The 20,823-nt window shown below is 35.5% G+C and overlaps 1 protein-coding gene across 1 annotated transcript; it reads right to left on the reverse strand.

Moving 5' to 3' along the window:
• Positions 1-11,322: 11,322 nt before the first annotated feature.
• LOC133825113 (uncharacterized) lies at positions 11,323-15,329 on the reverse strand. The gene is made up of 2 exons (XM_062258103.1): positions 14,833-15,329; positions 11,323-11,719 (listed from the first exon to the last, which is right to left on the reverse strand). The coding sequence occupies exons 1-2, from the start codon at positions 15,327-15,329 to the stop codon at positions 11,323-11,325; spliced, it is 894 nt and encodes a 297-aa protein (XP_062114087.1).
• Positions 15,330-20,823: the final 5,494 nt, after the last annotated feature.

Genomic DNA, 20,823 nt, shown 5'->3' on the forward strand with positions numbered 1-20,823 from the left:
TTGTATTTTGACCATAACTTTTGCGCCCGTTGTCTTTTTCAGACGTTCTTTATATGGTTGGAAATCTTGTGAAAAGATCTACAGTCCTAGAACCTAAGCCAAGTTTAGATGTTATTATTTTGTAGTCGGAAGGATGAACTAAACTTGGTATTAATCGATTTTGATCTATTTTATTTAGGTTTGGCTAGAGACGCTTGAACAAAATCACACTTGGGTCGTTTTATCAACTAAATTGCTGTAATTTAGGTTAGAAGAGTAGACACCTGCATGCAGAAAGTATGTTTGGTATTTGTTCTTTCTTATCCATTTACGCTTGACATTATTCATACTATGATAGTATGGTTAACGATATGCTATGGTTTTGGTGATGATACATGTTTTGATATATGCATGTATGGACTATTATGAGCATGAGTGTTATTAAGTCTTTATATTATGATGATTTATTAATGTATGAACTATATAGACATGCTTGTATATCCATAATTATTTAACTTTAGTGTACAGACTCAAGGGGCTATCACAAGGGTAGTGGGTCGTTGCAAGAGTGATATTTTTGGATTATAATGAGATGCATATGTTGTATTGTATTACATTGAAATATGCATTGTGATTATGATGTTAGGTTTTATGATTGGGTTGACTATCATGTGTATATGAATTGGTTATGTTTTGGGGTTGAGGATTGTGTCTTATATAACTCTTCTTGCTAGGCCTTGGCTCATGGGTACTCTGTATGCAGGTAAAGAGAAAGGCAAGCAATGAGTTAGAAAGTTGCAGTGGTGTGATACATGTTAGGGACAATGTGACTATTGGTGTTGTAAAATAACTATGAGATTTTGGAGTCTCCATTTTCTTTTGAACAATATTGTTTTGAAGGATTTTTACTTTCTTTTGGGGCGTTACAGCCATGAACCAAGAAGTGGAATCAATGTATTTCAATTCTATCTGGAAACTTCTAAGATCCACCTGAATAAGTAAGTGTTTGTATTTGATCATGCAATTGATAGTGCAGCGGAAGCATGTGATAATATTTCAATGCAATAATAACAAATATTAAAGCATGAGATTGAATCACTCTAGGAACCATAACTAGAATGAGATCTTTCTCATGCGATATGAATCTGAATAAAATGAAAAATACAAATACATTTTTATATATGTAAACACGTGTAGATCAAATAACGTCTTAGCCTCCCAACCCATCATCTTCCATACTATGGCTCGCACAATGAGAAGGAGACAGGATGATGTCTATGCTACTTGTAGGATACACAATAACACACTTTTGAATCTCAACACATGAGAGAGTATTCTTCTCACAATACAGAGAGAACTAAAATTCTCTATTTTTCTTTCTTGGAAAAATATATCGTGAAAATGCAACTGATCTCTTTTTCTCATGATGTTATATTATATTAATACAACAATCTTAAGAAGACCTGGCCCTAATCATATTGGGCCTATGCATGGGCCACAGTCCAAATGGACTGTGGTTGGTGCCAACTACAGGGCATCGAGCCCTGTGGTATTTTATCTCTATAATATGCTATTTGTTGGACCTTTATCATATTATTATATGCAGTATACAATTATACCACAAAATTAAATATGATTAAATTAATTTTCAATGAAAAATGAATTTCACAAAATTATTAATATAATTATATTAGCCATTAAATATTATTTCATGAATAATACATTAAATATTATTTCACAAATAATATTAATTTTTGAGATTATAAATAATACTTTATTATTTTTAATTATATCGTTTTAATACCAAAATCCTACCTCTGTGTTATCGAGATAGTTCGGGGACAGTATGCACTCGTTGTTCTAAGCTCCAATAATTTAATTAATTTCACTAACTCTTAGTTCTATGAATTAATTTATTCACTATGAATTATTCCAATAGAAATTCATAGTTGAACTCTCAAAACTACAATCTTATATTATTAGAACCTATAACTCTAATGTCGTCATTTGATTTAGTCATTTTCATAAGTTATGACCCTCTACTAGTTGTTCATAATTAGAGGAAGGTCTTAATGTCTGTTAACCTCTCCAATTACTGTTAGGAGAATATAATTTGCCTCAATGGAAATTGGTAAGAAAATTACAACTATAGATAAAATATTACAAATAAATAATTATTGATTAAATAGTGTTACAACTCTATGACTGAAAATACAAATAAACAATAGAAGAAGAGAATGAAGAAATAAAACTCTACGCAAGAGGATACAAATAAAGTAAAAGTGTTTGAAACAAAAGAAATAAAAGGATTACATCTCTAAACAAAAATACAAGTAAATACAACAAGAATAATAAGAAGAAAAGCAAGAGAAGAAAAATATAAGAACAAGAACAAATAATAAGAAACTCTCACTCACACAACCAAATTGAAGAGTGTTGCGGATCACCAACTTGAACAAGGTTTGACACCTTTGTCCAAAAGCTGATTTCTTCCTAATTCAAGCACTAAGGGATCTCTCACAAATTTTGGAAATGCTTTCTAGAATAATAAAGCCTCTAGGTGTTTTCTAGCCAAGTGCTCTAATGGATAGAAAAATTGTGTCTTACAAGTGAGTAATATGCTCCTATTTATAGAGTTTAGAGGCACCCTTTGAATTTTAAATTCCACCAACCCCCATGGTTGTTACCAATGATTAATTGGATGTTTATGGAATTAAAAATGAGATTTGGGAGTTATTTGGGTGTTTGGAGCCGTTCAAAAAGCTAGGAAAAAACTGAAAATAGTTGGTCAGCAAATCACCTGTGGCCGCGGCCAGGAACATCAGTGGCCGCGGCCACTGGCATCTGTTCCCCAAGCTGCGGCCACTAACCAATTTCAGCACACACAAATGTGTTGTTTTTCTGAACGGTTCCAATGCACTCCCAATTGCTTTTGTAACCCCCCAAACATATTATTGGCGTTAAAATCATATCTCTAACAGCCTTTTCACATATGGCTTTAAGAAATTCATCTCAATATTGTGTAACAACAAATCTACACAATAATGGGTAATATTTGTAAATTACAAATTTGTGACTGAATTTGTAACACCAAATATGTTACATATTTGGATATTCACATATATCTAAATATTTGTAACTCTCTATTATATGTTACAATAGGTAACACTCTTTGTCACATTTATTTAATCTAAAATATTATATTATAAAATAATATAGCATTCCCCCACTAGATTAAATAGTTATCTATTGTAACACATATTTAATCAATCATTATATTTTAAAATATAACATATCCCCCACTTGATTAAATAAGAACTCTCTCTTATAGGAGTCATTGCATTGGTGCATAAAGTAAAGTGTTTTTCAACTTGAACTTTACTATAGTGTAATTATCACAAAATTTGTTCAAAATTTGGTTGCACTAGGCATTGAATCATCTTTCCATGATAACAAATCAATGATAACACACACACCTTTGACATGTTCACTTGAGACCTCTATGTGTCGTTTTGCACCGTTAATGGCATGTGAACTTTCCATTTATGGACATTCTTGAGAATACTCCCAATTCTTATGAGAGGCGGCACCACCCCTAGGTCCATATAAGTAGAACTCTTACAGTATTTTATTACCAAAAGATACTTGTCTTCACAAGACTGAATTCTATTAAAAAAACCTCTTGGTTTTAACCCTAAACTTGGTAACTCACATGTACTCAACATCTCAGATAGGATTTATGTTGAGTACAACTAATATTCACTTGACTGACTTGTTTTTACCTATTGAACCTAACACTAGTAAAATAACTAGTGTTAAGATAGGTTACCATCAATCATGAATCTCTTTAGGTAGTTTATGTCACATCCCTCAAGATGATGTAGCCACTAAATCTCTCGTTAGTGGCTTAGTGAAAGGATCTGCCCAGTTTTCACTTGTTCTTAAATAGGATATTGATATAACTCCTCTTTGAATCAATTCTCTTACATATCCATGTCTTAGACTAATGTGTCTAGACTTCCCATTATACACTCCGCTGTATGCTCAAGCCAATGTTGCTTGGCTATCACAATGTATCGATATAGGGGATACATTCTCTTTGATTATCAATAGATCCCTTAACCATTTGACCTCTTTGTCGGTAGCAGCTAGAGCCATAAACTCTGCTTCCATATTGGAATAAGATATACAGGTTTATTTCTGGGAACCCCAAGAAATTGTAGCCCCACCAAGTGTAAATACCCAACCAGTTGTGGACAAGTTGTCCCTAAGATTGGATATCTAGGTTGCATATGTATATCCTTCTAATATTGAAGGAAATTTGGAGTAGTGAAGGCTTAGTCCTTTGGTTTTCTTGAGATAACCTAGGACTCTTCCAATAGCCTTCTAGTGATCCACACTTGGACTACTTGTAAACCTACTAAATTTACTTACCGCAAATGTTATATAAGGTCTAGTACATTGGGGTACATAAGACTCCCTATAGCACTAGCGTACTCCAATTGAGCCACTGCTCTTCCTTCATTCTTCTCTAGTTTTACACTATGATCGAATGAAGTATTGGCATTTTTAACCTTGAGATGGTTAAATTTGTTCAGTGCTTTATCAACATAGTGGGCTTGCCCTAACGCAAAACTCCCACTATGTTTCTTTACTTTGATACCAAGTATGGTGTCAACTTCTCCAAGATCTTTCATCTTGAAGGTTGATGATAGAAACCTCTTTATTTCTTCTGTCCCTTTCATGCTATCTCTTAGAATAAGCATGTCATCCACATATAAGCAAACCATGATCACATATCCCTTGCAAGTTTTGGAATACAAACACTTGTCTCCATTGTTATGTCTAAACCTATTAGACATGATGGCTAGATCAAATTTCTCATGCCATTGCATAGGAGTTTGTTTCAATCCATATAAGGATTTTACAAGTCTACATACTTCATGTTCATACTTTTGTAGGACAAACCCTTCGGGTTGTTCCATATAGACCTCCTCATTGAGGTCACCATTAAGGAATGTCGTTTCGACATCCATTTGATGAACATACAAGTTGTTCTTATAGAAGTTGTTCTTGCAACAGATGCATAAGTATCGAAATAATCGATACCCTCTTTTTGCCTAACCCTTTAGCTACTAATCTAGCTTTAAAAGTTTGGATAGTGCCGTCAGTGTCGTATTTTCTCCTAAATACCCACTTACACCCAATTGGCTTAGACCCCGGTGGGAGATCTACCAAGTCCCAAGTGTTGTTGGAAAGAATGGAATCCATCTCATCATTGACGGCTTCTTTCCAAAATTCAGTATCTCTTGATTGCATGACTTCTCTATAAGTCTTAGGATCATCCTCAATGAGAAGTACAATAGGAATTTTCCTAATGATTTCCTCTTTATTTCCTTCTACCATGTAGAATGAAATTCGTTGAGAATCTATCTCATCCACTACTAGACTTTTCTCCTTTTTAAGCCTTTGACTTCTTCTAAGTTCAATGGGTTGCTTCACATTCTTTTGAGAATTCTCCTCTAGAGAATAAATTTTGGATGTAGAAGCTTGAGAATTGTTCTCATATAACAAAGTCTCCTTTAGAGATGTTGAAGCTTGAGAATTGTTGTCACATAACATGTTCTAAAAAAATTTAACTTCTCTAGATTCAGTCATAATATTAGACTCTAAGTCTAATAGCCTATAAGCTTTACAATTGTTGGCATCACCAACAAAAACACACTTTATGGATCTTGAATCTAACTTTGTTCTGTTAGGTTCATTTTTCTTGAAATATTCAAGACACCCCCACACTTTGAAGTACCCTATGTTGGGTTTTCTTCCTTTCCATTACTCATATGGAGATATCTCATTTTTCTTCATCAGTATTCGATTAAGAATGTGACAAGCGATTAATAACGCTTCACCCCATAAGTTGAAATTCAACTTAAAAACACCAACATAGAATTTATCTTCTCTAGATAAGTCCTATTTTTCCTTTCGGCAACACCATTGTGTTGTGGTGTATAAGGTGCGGTGCACTCATGAATTATATCATTTTCTTCCCAAAATGTATTGAATTCATTAGAGAAGTACTCTCCTCCTCTATCACTTCTTAGCACCTTAGTCTTTTTATTAAGTTGATTTTCAACTTCTAATTTATATATTTAAAAGCATCAAAAGTTTTATCTGCATGTTTTAAAAGAAACACATATGTATATCTACTAAAATCATCTATAAAAGTAAGAAAATACATTTTACCACCTCTAATTAAAACACCATTTAATTCACAAAGATCTCTATGGATTAAATCTAGTAAATTAGATGATCTTTCTACACTAGGAAATGGTTTCTTAATCATTTTTTCCTTAACACATGTTTAACATTTATCATATTTTTTAATATTGCATGCAACATACCACATTTTTATATGAGATAGTCTAAGATGCCATAAAAATAAAGAACCATACTCAACTATATAGGCAGAATTAACATTTTTATTGATAACATTGAAAGTTACATCATTGGTGCACAACTTAACCATACCCTCACAAGGGTACCCCTTTCCCAAAAATACATTGGATTTGGTAAGAATAAGTTTACCGGACTCAAAAAAGGCTTTAATCCAGGGATTGCCAAGCAAATCACCACTTACCAAGTTTCTACTCATTTCGAGAACATAAAGTACATTCACTAATGTTACTTTCTTGCCGGAGGTGAAAAAGACTTCAATGGTACCTTTGGCAAGTACCTTGGATTTGCCCTCATTGCCCATTTGAATCTCATGGTTGCCCTTTGACTCTTCAAAGGTCTTGAACAATGATTTTTCATAGGTCGCATGGACGGTGGCACATGTATCATACCACCACTCTTTCACCTTACCTTCGACTGCATTCACCTCACTAAGGGTAGCAACTATGTTCTCCTCTTGAGCTGTGTTTACCTTAGGTCCTTGTTGGTCTTTTCTATGCCTACACTCTCTAGCATAGTGACCCTTTTTCTCACACACAAAGCAAGGACCTTTCTCGCCCTTAAACTTGTTTGGGTATGTTCTTGGACCCAAGGATGTCTTGTTACCCTTCTTGCATTTCCCTTTGTTTTTTGGGATGTTTTGGTTGTGACACCTCATTTGCTTTGGATGTGTCTCCATTAGACCCCTCCACAAGTTTATCTCTACATATCGATTCCTCTTTGATTCAAATATTTTTTTGGATTTCCTCCAAAGAATAATCCCCATTTTTATGAAGGATTATTTTCCTATTACTCTTCTAAGTTGGTGGTAATTTAGTCACTATAGCACCAACTTGGAAGGCCTCGGGAAGCTCAATCTTCAAAACTTTCAATTTGTTAACAATTATTAGCAATTCTTGTTTTTGAGGAAGAATAGTATTATCATCGAAAAACTTGAAATCAAAATATTGAGATATCAAAAACTTTTTTTGGTACCTTCCTATGTCGCCTTGAATTTTGTCTCAAGTGCATCCCATATCTCCTTTCCCGATTTGGTCTTAGTGTAGAGGTCATAGAGCCTATCAGAAAGGGTGTTGAGGATATGAACCCTACAAAAGAGATTGTCCTCCTCCCTCTTCCTTCTTTTCTCCACCTCCTCAGGAGTGTCCTTGTCGGATGGCATTGGGAGATGCTCTAGAGTGGACTCTAGAATGTAGGCGATCTTGAGATTGGTCAATGGAATCTCACCTTGTCTTGCCATCTAGTGAAATTAGACCCATCAAACCTATCCAACCTCACGAAGTCTTGATTCATAATCTTGATAGTCTCACCTTCCATTAAAACAAACAAGGGGTAAGCTTTTGAATGTTAGGAAAATATAATTTGCCTCAATGGAAATTGGTAAGAAAATTACAACCCTAGAACAAATATTACATATAAATAATTATTGATTAAATAGTGTTACAACTCTATGACTGAAAATACAAATAAACCATAGAAGAATTAGAAGAAGAGAATGAAGAAATAAAACTCTAAGCAAAAGGATACAAATAAAGTAAAAGTGTTTGAAACAAAAGAAATAAAAGGATTGCAACTCTTAACAAAAATACAAGTAAATAGAACAAGAATAATAAGAAGAAAAGCAATAGACTAAAAATATAAGAACAAGAACAAATAACAAGAAACTCCCACTCACACAACCAAAGTGAAGAATGTTGGGGATCACCAACTTGGACAAGGTTTGAAACCTTTGTCCAAAAGCTTATTTCCCCCTAACTCAAGCACTAAGGGATCTCTCATAGATTTTGGAAATGCTTTCTAGAATAATCAAGCCTCTAGGTGTTTTCTAACCAAGTTCTCTAATGGATAGAAAAGTTGTGTCTTACAAGTGAGCAATAGGCTCCTATTTGTAGAGTTTAGAGACACCCTTTGAATTTCAAATTCCACCAATGCCCATGGCTGTTACCAATGATTAATTGGATGTTTATGGAATTAAAAATAAGATTTGGGAGTTATTTGGGGTTTTGGAGCCATTCAAAAAGGTTGGAAAAAACTGAAAATAGTTGGTCACTAAATCACCTGTGACTGCGACCAGGAACATCAGTGACCACGGCCACTAGCATCTGTTCCCCAGGCCGCAGCCACTGACCAATTTTAGCACACAAAAATGTGTTGTTTTTCCAAACGGTTCCAAGACACTCCCAATTGATTTTGTAACCCCCCAAAAAAATTATTGGGGTTAAAATCATATCTCTAACAGCCATTTCACATATGACTTTAAGAAAATCATCTCAATATTGTGTGACAACAAATCTACACAATAATCGGCAATATTTGGAAGTTACAAATTTGTGACTGAATTTGTAACACAAAATATGTTACATATTTGGATATTCACATATATCTAAATATTTGTAACACTCTATTATATGTTACAATATGTGACAATTCTTTTCACATTTATTTAATCTAAAACATTATATTATAAAATAATATAATATTACAATATATTCTAAAATAATATAACTATTACATTTTTATCAATTAGTTTCATTCATCCTCTAATGAACATTATTCTATAAATTTAATTACAGAATGAAATTTTTGTTCTCAAATAGAAATTGAGCGCTCTATGTTCAAGCCCCGAGTCAACACTAAAAGGAACAACTAATCTTCTTTCATTTATGTAAAGAGCAGATTCCATATCTCTATAGTATGTTCCCAGCCACTTGTATTTCTATGACTCCAAGATATCAGGAATTCGATCGTAGGAATATTGAATCTTACCTGATGAGTCGAAAGTCATAAAAGCACAAATAGGAGTTCATTACTCACTTCAGGATTGAGGTCAAGTCTCAAATGACCATAAATTGATGAATGTTTAACTTCTATATTTTAATGAAGATTATAAAAAATTCTTTCTTTCATCGTGTCCTAGTCCAATACAATCTATATTGTATACAGTGCCTCTATCTCTTTGTGTTGCTACACTTAACAGTTTGGATAAACTGCTTTGTCTTAAACAGAAGATAGATTGTACTCATAATCTTTATTAAATAAAACTCTCACTTTATTTAGCAATTACGGACAAATTTTATATTATTATTTTGAATTAAATCCTCTTGTATATATATCATCACACATATACTTAATTCGAGACCACATCAATAATATTGGTTCCTCATGAAAAATGATATGTATAATTAAATACAAATATGAGTGCAAAATATTAACGTTATTTAATTAACATTAATCGTTCATATAGAAATATGCCTTAAGGCCACAAATCCCAACAATATCCCATTTCTCTAAAGTAGATAAGCACTACTACAAAAAAGGGCAATTGTGTCAGTCAAACGCATTAGTCAACGTCGTTGACTGGCGCGATTGACTCAGTTTGAGCATTTGTGTCAGTTGGAAAATGACACAAATAAAAGGGCATTTGTGTCATTAATAAGACTGACGCTGTTAAAAATAGCATTTGAGTCAGTTTGCAACTGACGCAAACAAGTTCATTAGTGTCAGTTTTGCACTGTCACAAATGAACTTGTTTGCGTCAGTTACAAACTGACACAAATGCTATTTTTAATTTTAATTTTAATATTTAATTAAATATGGGTCCATAACCTATCAGCCAAAACCTTAACCCTAACATATTTTTCTCTCCATTTCTCTACTAGCCGCCCCCATATCTCCATTTCTCACACTCTCTCTTGATTTCTGTCTCTCAACCAATCTCTCTCTTTCTCACCTCTCTCTCTCTCTCTCTCTCTCTTAGCCTCTCCCTCTTGTTAGAGGTTCGAATCGGGACAGGGATGGGTTCAGGGTTGTGAGCCTCCGGTCGAGGGGCTGGGTCGTGGAGATGGGTGCGCACAAGGGTTGGGTCACAGGGCTGGGTGTGCGCGCGGGGGCGGGGGGGGTGGGTTCGCGGCGATGGGTGCGTGCAGGGGCTGGGTTCGCACAGGGGGGGCAGGGGTAGCGGGTCCAGGTGTGCGCGTGTGGGGGAGGGGGCTGGGTTCGCGGGGATGGGTGCATGCAGGGGCTGGGTGCGCACAGGGGGGGCTGGGTGCGCACATGGGTTGGGTCACGGGGCTGGGTTAGGCTCGGCAGTTGGGTTCATGGGTCTCTCTCTCTCATTTTCATTTCTTTTTCTTTCTAATCTCTTTTCTATTGCAGGTGGTGGTCATGGCTATGGCTCATGATTAGGGTGGTGGTGGGGGGTGCTCAGTGGAGGCAATCAATGGAGAAATTTGTTTTGTTTTGTTTGATTTTTGTTTGTGTAAACTCTTGATATCTGAAAAAAATTGTAAAAATTATGTGGTATTGAGACTTGTAATATCTATGGGAATATCTTATTTTTGTATAAATTTTCATTTTCTTAGAGTTTGTAAATTTGTTTTGTATTTTGTAGTCAATCAATTTTAAGTTTGATATTGTATTTTTTATATTATAAGTTTGGTTTTGAAATAAATAAATTTAGTTTTGTTTGCTGGTGGTTTTTTAAAATATATATATATTTTTCAATATAGCATTTGCGTCAGTGCCCAACTAACGCAAACTAGAGGGTCATTTGTGTCAGTGAGGCACTGTCACAATCTGGCATTTGTGGCAGTGCCCCACTGACCCTCTGGTTTGCGTCATGGGCAATTGCGTCACATATTAAACTAACGCAAAAACTCAACTGTGGCAGTTATAAACTGACGCAAATGACCTTTTTTGTTGTAGTGACATGTCGCATAATCCTAAATCTAAGAAATGACTATCCAAACTTGTAGCAAGAAGCATCTTCGTAAAGGGATAAGCATGGTGGTTTGCTGATTCAGTCTTCTGAAAGATTACATCCCCTCTATGTACTACCTCTCTTATGAGGTGGTACTTACGCTCTATATGCTTGGCTCTCTTATGGCTTCTCTATTCTCTTGTGTTGGCAACTGCTCCGTTGTTGTCACAGTAGAGTACAATTTGTTTATCCTTGTCTAGAAAAATTTCCAGATCACCCAAAAACTTCCTAAGCCATACATCCTCCTTCATTGCTTTGCTTGCAACTACATATTTGGCTTCCATGGTGGAGTCAGCAATGCAAGCTTGCTTTATACTCCTCCATATAATTGCTCCAACTCTATGTGTGAAAATAGATACAGACGTAGATTTCTGAGAATCTTTGTTGGATTCGAAGTCAGAATCTGTATATCTGATTGGAATCAAACTCTCTCTAGAATATTCTAGCATATAGTTTATCATTCTCCTAAGATACTTGAGAATGTGTTTGACTGGTGTCCAGTGATCGAATCCTAGATTTGACTGGTACCTACAGATTGTACCCACAGCATAGCAAATGTCAAATCAGGTGCATAACATTGCATACATTAAGCATCCTACTGTTGAGGCATAGGGTATCTGTCTCATTTCCTCTTCCTCTTGGGGTGTCTTAGGACATTGGTTCTTGGAGAGGTGAACTACATGAAGAGATGGGAGGTTTCCTGTAATGCCCTGGATAGCCAAGACCACTACACTGTGTATTTATAAAGGTGCGGGACTTGCTAATCAAGCCCTTAATTCGAAAACGTGTCACTAAACATGTAAGCTCTATGGTTAAAAAGTTTTTGGTCTCAAAAGACTCATTTCATATATTTAAATTGTAGCAAACATGGGATCCCATACAAACAAAGTTAAAATAAGTTTACAGACTCCCAAAAGTACATAAGGAACCACTAGCCGTACTCAGGCAAAACAGACAATCTTCAGGTTCCACGTCCATGCCTAGACCTCAACCGTGGCGGCTGAGCACCTGGCTATGTACATTCCGCTCACTGAGCTCTCCAGTCAGGGATGATCTAGCTTGCCCTTGCCTTTACCTGCACCACGTAGCACCCGTGAGCCAAGGCCCAACAAGAAAACATCATAGATAACTCAAACAATATCAACAGACAAATAGCTCAATAAGCATGTATACTTATCAGATAATCCACATCAGATATTCAGCATGTACAATCCAATATAAGATACATTCTATCATATATAGCATTCATATCACATAGTATTCAGGGCCGACAACTTAGGCCGCACCCTCTGTTTAACCCACTGACTCTGGCCCGCTTAAACCAAGCTCAGTGCATAATAATAAGCTGTCCTCGGCTACCAGTGGCCGAGCCGCGCCCTGTGCGCTAGTGAGACTCTTGACACCCTTAGGCCGTTGGTTCACTAAATGGCTTGCATGGCATAATACCATCTTTTCAAGCTTCTACAATAGGGAGCCCTTAGTCCCGTCACATATACTCAACCAGGTGCAGTTTTCTTACCTTTAGTCTGTACGGTTATCGAGTTACGAGCAACGCCCCTCAAGCACGACCCGTTCCCGAGCCTAAGCTTTATCATCTAGTCACAACCAAAGTATAGGGTTCATAAATACTCAATATAGGTTTCCAATTACAAAGCTAACTCCCGGAACTCCTAATTCCACCAAGCACGGTGGTGAAGCCAAACCCGACCACACTAGACCACTTCCCCATGCTTAAAACCCTCAAAATCTCAAGTGTGGAACCAAGGGCTGCGGCCCCCAAAGCCTAGCCACGACCCTTCCCCAAAACAGAACCTATTCCCTCACTGAACCACACACACGCCGCGCCGCGCCCCCTTGGCCGAGCCCCCTTGGCTTCTTTGCATGCTAGGGCCGCAGCGCTCTAGAACAGAGCTGCGGCCCTCCTCTTCGAACCCAACTTTTTCACCATTTCAAAGCTTAAAACCTTACCTTAAACCATCCCAAAACTTCCCAACTCTTAACCAATTAATTCCCAACTTCTTTAGCATGATCTAACAACAAAATTCCCAAGAAACACATAGCCTAACACACTCTAATCACTTCCTTTCAACTTCTGAAACCCAAGTGCTATAAACACTCAAACCAGCCACCTAAACTCAATTTAAACCTTTAAACCAGAAGTTAGAACTCACCTTTGCTATAGAATCACTTCACCAAGCTGTAGCCAAGCTAGGTCCCCAAGTTCCCCTCTTTAATTCTGCCTTAAAACACCAAAGATATACCTGTTTCAACACTTAATCAAAGTCTAGAATTCCAATCACAGAGAAGAAAATTAAGAGCTTACCTTAACCCTGTTTTGATGCTTGATAAATCCCTGAGCTAGACCCCCAAATCCACACCTCAAATCTCATAATTCCAGCTTGTTTCCCCCTTAAGTTCCCCTATGTTTTCTTTTCCCTTTGTTTCCCTTGAGCGTGAGTGAGAGAGCTGAAGCTAAGTTAAAGTCGGTTTATGTTTTCTTCTAAAAGCTTCCTAAGGTCTGTCTCACATATTAAATCAATCCCGAGGCTCAGGGTGTCGGAATCGTCCCCGAGGCCAAATGGTAAAATCCCCCAATATTCCCGCCTAGACATTCTAACCTCAAATATATCTCCATATATTTATTTTCATGTCTCGATAACCCAAATCACTACCCGCTATCTAAAAATATCCCTGACTTCTCCAAAGTCATAACTTAAATCCCATTGTGACTTTTCCCTCTATCTGACCCTGGAATCGTCTTGAGTCATGCTCAGCGAACCTATCCACATAGTAATGTCGTTCTCACATATATCACATATCATATTAACACATAATATAAGCAATTATCATATAAACATTATCAGACATATAATTACTCATTAAATCACAATTATTCCATTAATGCCCTCCTGGCACACTAATCAAGGCCCTTAAGCCTTATTAGCAAATTTGGGTCGTTACATTTCCCTTCTTGGAGTTATGCTTCGCATACTTTGCAAGTATGTTATCTATAAAAGATACTTGAGATAGTGCCAACAGCTTCTTCTTGCAAGTATTTTATCGTATCCCAAGAACGTAGAACGTAGCTTTCCTCTCCCAAATCTTTCATTTGGAATTTGTTGGTTAGCCAGACTTTTACGTAAGATAATATATTCACATCATTCCCAGTGAGTAATATATCATCTACGTATAAAACTAGAAAGACCACTTTGTCCTTGTCAATTTTCTTGTATACACAAGGATCATAGACATTTTGATCAAAACCATACAATTTAATAGCTTTGTCAAATCTTATGTTCCATGATTTGGACGCTTGCTTAAGTCCATAAATGGACCTTTGTAGTTTGTAAACCTTTTGCACTTTTCTTTGTTCTATGAAACCCTCTGGTTGTACCATAAAGATACTTTCATCACGGTGGCCATTCAAAAAAGTCGTTTTGACGTCCATTTTCCAAATCTCATAGTAAAAATGATTGACAATGGATAAGAAGATCCAACTGGATTTTATCATGGCCATAGAATAAAATATTTCTTCATAATCCACACCTTCTTTCAGTGTGTAGCCTTTAGCTAATAGTCTTGCTTTGAAAGTCTCTACTTTCCCATCAACTCCACTCTTTCTCTTGTATATCCATTTGCACCCAATGAGTTTTACATCTTGAGGTGGATCATCAAGTTCCCAGACTGAATTGGAGTACATCAATTCTATCTCGAGTTTCATAGCTTCAAGACATTGTTCCTTATCAGGATCATTCATCGCTTGATTGAAAGTCAACGGGTCTTCAACATTGTAATCAGATATTGCAACTTGTGCTTCTCTGAATCCCGTGTAACGAACAAGTTGTCTTACAACTCTCCCACTACCACGGACTACTGTAGTAGCCTGTTTTAGAATTGTGGTATGTTTTGTTCCAACTTCTAAATTCGGTTGTGGTGTGATCTTATCACCAAGTAACTCCTGGAGTACAACCTTACTTCGAGGTTCGAAGTCCCTTATATAGTCTTCTTCCAAAAAAGTTGCATTTATCGATACAAATATTTTCTTTTCTTTCAGACTATAGAAGTAGCCTCCACTAGTGCCTCTAGAGTATCCAACAAATAAACATACTTTAGATCTTGGTTCCAACTTCCCGGTCATAGCTTTTAGCAATTGTGATGCACATCCCTATATACACACATGCCTCAGACTAGCTTTGCGAACTGTCCATAATTCTGAGGGTGTCTTAGCTTCAGACTTAGATGGAACTAGGTTTAAGATATATGCAGCTGTTTGTAAAGCATATCCCCAAAATGATAGGGGCAATGATGGGTAACTGAACATTGATCTTATAATGTCCAACAAAGTCCTATTCCTCCATTCTGCAACATCGTTTTGTCATGGATTACCCATTGCATTGAGCTGTGAAACAATTCCATGCTCTAATAAGAAATCTTTGAATTCGTTGTTGAGGTATTCCTCGCCTCAATCTGATCGTAGCATTTTGTGGCTTTTGCCTAACTGATTTTTCAGATTCAGCTCAGAACTCTTTGAACTTTTCAAAGGTTTCTGATTTCCTTTCCATCAGGTATATGTAACTGTATCATGAATAGTCATCAATAAAAGTGACATAATACTCATAACCGCCTCGTGCTTGTACATTCATTAGACCGCAAATGTCTGTGTGAATTAACTCGAGAGGTTCTTTTGCTCTAATACCTTTAGAGGAGAAAGGTCTTTTGGTCATATTTCTTTCTAAACAAGATTCGTAAATCGATAAAATTCCGACCTTTAACTCACTTAGAGGCCCATCCTTAACCAGTCTTTGAATCCTATCTAAGATAATATGACCTATTCTTAGGTGCGAAAAATATGTATCGTCTTGAGGTACTCTTTGTTGTTTTGGCATTGGTTGTTTAGATTTGAATATTTTAGTATTTAGTAGTGAAAACATTTTAGATCTTATCACATATAGACCTTCCTCTAGATTTCTGTGACAAACATGCGAACCATTTCTTTAAATCATAACATAATTATTATTATTAAATGAAATAGAATAGAATTGTTCTAAACATTTTGAAACAAAACTGAAATTCCTTTGGAAATCATGAATAAAATAGATGCTTTTATAAACAAAAATTTATTTCAAGTAAAATAAATTTTTGCTTCTCCTACTGCTCTGGCTAAAACAAAAGGCCCTATCCCCATTCTCAGTGTGAACTCCCTTTGTAGGAGATCTCTCCAAGAGCTAAGCATTTGCAAATTAGAACAAACATGATTAGTGACTCCTAAATCAACTATCCAGGTATAACAATTATTTTCCACTAAACAAGCCTCGATCTCCAGCAAATCAGATTTACTTTCCTTTTTGTTTTTTAACTCCTCGAAGTTCCTTTTACAGGTCTTCTTACAATACCCATCTGTATGATAGTCGAAACAATTTCCATTTTAGCTAGAGTGGGAAAATTCTTTGCCCTTGCCCTTGTTAATGCTAGGCTTATGAGTTGTGTGCTCAATCATTAGCAATAGATTGTTGTTACTTTTCTACCTTTTAATATTATCAGTTAATTTGTCATTAACAAGAATGGAAATAAGTGAGTTTTCTCCAGTCATTGTATTACTGTAATTAAACAAAAGAAAAATAATAAATATTACCATACACTCATACACCATAAATCATAGTATTCGTACAATGAAATAAACATAAACATGATGCATGCTTAGAAAGACCTATTCATATAAGTACAACGATGAGATAACCAACACAAGTAAGTGTCGTCGATAGGATAGGTCCAATACTTGCTAGTTAAAACAAGACACTCTCAATTGTTATTATATCAAAATATATGATATCTCTATAATAAACAATTATCGTTATTTTGGTAAAAAAAAATATATCCAACTAGGGTAGATATATTTTTCGTGAGTGTAACCTACTATTTCAGGTTTCTTGACTTAACCCATTAGTGTCGTCAATAGGATAGGTCAAACATGGATTACATCTTAAAACCTTGTTGCAAAGAGGTCTACAAGTTAAAATCCTAGCCGAAACACCTTCCGATAGGGAGGACAAAAAGCAAAGTCATCTTGAGGCCTTGACTAGAACAATCATTTTTCAACCAATAGTAGAGACCGTAGGTAATAGTGCCTTATAACCTTCTCCCTCTAACTATTTTAGAAATAAAAGGTTTTCTATTAAAATATCTCATAGTTTAATTACTAAATGATTATTACCAAAATTTAACTATTAAATCCAAATCGCTTATGCACTCCAAATTTTAACTCTTAAAATTCTAAGATTATCAAATTTAGAATAATTACTAACAATTACTACTTAATTCTACAATATATTTTTCCTTGGTATTAAACTCATTAGTAACCCGAAAATATATTAATGTAATCTAGACATGTTATTAATGTGACTTTACCCAATTTAACTACTTAAATCTAATTCACGTTATTTGTGTCCATTTATGGTAGAAAAAGAACTATGCTACTACTTTCTATCCAAGGAGACATGCTAATTATAAAAATTAACATTCATACATAGCATGACATTTTAATGATGCAATGAGTGGGTGGTTCCTATTCTATATGGCATGTGATTTAATCATATCAACATGTGATTTAATCATATCAACATGCTATCAATCATACAATATAATTAAACATAAGGGTATTGACCGAGTTCTCTTTGTTAAACGAAATTACAAAATATACACCAATGCATTCCTTGGGCTTCAAAACTTCTTGTAATCTCCATGGGCTTCGTCCTTTGTTGTTGTGGCCTTTCGGAATTGCACACTCAAACTCTAACCCTAAGTTCTAAATGAGATAACCTAATTTCTAAGATTAGGATTTATCAAAAGTTTGTAAGCTTTTGTTATTAAAATAATAATTTCATAAATTATTAATTAATAACTAATAGTTTCCAAAACTATTTTCAAATTTTTGGGAAAAATAATTCATAATTATTTTTATTTATAATAAATAGTTTGTTAAACTACTATTTTAATAACAATTATTGAGAATAAAATTAATCAAATTATATTTAATTAATAAGTAATTAGTTTCTATAAACTAAATTTTGACTCCAATTAAGGTGCTAAAAAAATTTCATTTCTCTAAATAAAAATTAATTATTAATTTGATTAATATTTTCTTATTCCAATATTTAATTTCTATAAATCAAATATTTTTATTTAAAAATGAATACTAATTATCTTGTTTCACAAATAAGATATTTGAGTAATTAAATAGTCAAATGTTCTCAATAATAAAATTAAGAAAAGTAAACAATTCAATTTCTTAATTTTGAATTAAGACATAAATGTCTTTTTTCCCGAAATTATTAATCAACAATTTAATTGGCAATAAAATAATTTAATTAATATAGTTAAATTTTCAAAATTTGACTTTGATTAATTAATAAGATAATTAATTAATTTAAATTTGAATTTGTTAACCATCACCAACTTTCCTATCTTTAATGAGGGAAATATTTTTTTTGTTTCTCTAACCAAAGATTGGGTCATTCAACTAATAACACAATTATTCTCCTAAATATCTTAATATCAAATATTAAGTTATTTATTTATTTTAATTAAATAATTAATCTAATTAATTAAATAATATAAAACAAGTATCTTACCTTTATTCTGGGGAAACTCACGGCATGATCAACAATTGATCAATATAAAATATTAAAATGTATAGTTATTAATTAATTAATCTAATTAACTAATCAATAAAACCAAACTTTCTTTTGTTTAACATGTTCATCACGTTAACCATTTAAAAAAAAAAAAAAAAAAACTTGATTGATCAATTGATCAATATATGAACACGCATGTACTGGCATGTAGTGATCAATATAAGTTTATGGCAAATCAATGATGATTCAAAATAGATCATTGTTTACTCAAACCAATATCACACGGCAAGAACAATTGATTTTTTTTAATAATACCGATTACAATAATAAATATATATATATATCCAAAACAATTTTGATTCACTTCAACCCAATTGAATAACATCTCATTCAAAAACATAACACAAATTCTAAAAACTAAAAGTTTAAAGAATTACATAGAACCTACTGTTGACGCGGTTCTTCGCCAACAAGTAATTAAGAAATGAAGAGAAATGGATTAGTGCTAAATGTGAACCGAAACAGATATAAGATCTTAGAAAAGGAAAGAGGTGACACAAGACACATTTTTTGAGTGGTTCAAAGGTTAAAATCCTTCTACTCCACTAGTCAGTATTATTGCTCTATACTGGATATTTGATTACAGGGCCTTCTTTACAATAGAGAATCCAACCCTTATTAAGTCCCAGGGTCTCCATATTTATAGGAGAAGGCACCTGGGAGTTGGTAAGAAGGTCATCCCGTGACCCTCTTATCTATCACATCAACTCTGTGACATTCATGATTAATTCCTAAACCTGACACATAAGTATGGTCAAATCGATAGGTAAGGAGATAATGGGCCGCACGGCCCAACCCAGTCGTGGGTGTCTGAATACGCACATTCCTGCTGCGTGTCCGAGAAGTCAGGGGCATATCAGACACGTGATGTCTGATATATGCACGTTTACCTTGCGTGTGTTGACTTTACAAAGGGTCATAGCCTCCATACTCAGTTCGTACCGTGAGCTGGATACTTAACTCGACCATAGGCCTTCAGAATCCGGGGTCAAGTCTTGGGCAATCTTGGCGAACCCTTGAGTTTCCTCGAGCTAAGGAGGTATGACCTACTGACAGAAGCTCCGGTTTGTGGGACGTCCACGAGATAATTATGATTAGGCCGCAGCTCGGCTCGCTAATCAGCCCATGGGAAAAACAGGGCGTACATCTGCCCCCCAAGCCCCTGCTCGCGGTATGCCACGTCGGGTAAGACCACAGTAGGGGCTTTTAGGCTTCCCCATGAACTCTTCATATTCCACCTCTTACGCAGGCGCCTGATACGTGGAACATCGTGGTTGGTGACGGTACGTCTTACGAGAACCGCATTTAATGGCCTAGCCTATGCTCAGCCGTCGTTCCGTATTTCGAGTGGAGGGCCTCGAATCCCTCATCAGGGCCATCCAACAGCCCTCTACACGTGACCCTTCACGTATATAAATAGGGGTGGCCACCCTACGCACGGGCCACCCTTTCATTTGACATTTTTCCGAATTTCTCTTCTTCTCTCTTCATCTCAGACGAAAAAACCCTCTTCTCTGTGACTGCTATACTCAGCGTTCAAGAGGCTCAGACGCAAGGATTTCTTCAAAGCTTTGGAAGCCAATACTCCGACGAAGCTTTCACCCAGGCAATACCTTCATCCACCTCCCAATCAAACACTGTAAGTTTCCTGACCATGTGTGTTTTGAAAACATATTTCACTGTAGCTTAGGTAAATATTTTACTGTAGCCGCATGCATGGTTTTACTGGGTTTTTTGGATATGGAGGGTGAAAGCCCCCTTTTTAGGCTAGGGTATCTTTGTTGTAGGAAATCATTTAAGAGTATGGTTTACAGGATGCTTTTTCTGGGGAAAATTTCTGGGTAGGAGTTTTGGAACTTTTGGGTGCAAAACTGGGTAGCTTAGGGAACACGCTTCACAGGCGGTTTTGCAATTTTTGCCTATTGAAACTTTCCCCCCAAG

Source organism: Humulus lupulus, chromosome 3 (assembly GCF_963169125.1).
Source record: "Humulus lupulus chromosome 3, drHumLupu1.1, whole genome shotgun sequence".
In the NCBI taxonomy this organism is placed as follows: domain Eukaryota; kingdom Viridiplantae; phylum Streptophyta; class Magnoliopsida; order Rosales; family Cannabaceae; genus Humulus; species Humulus lupulus.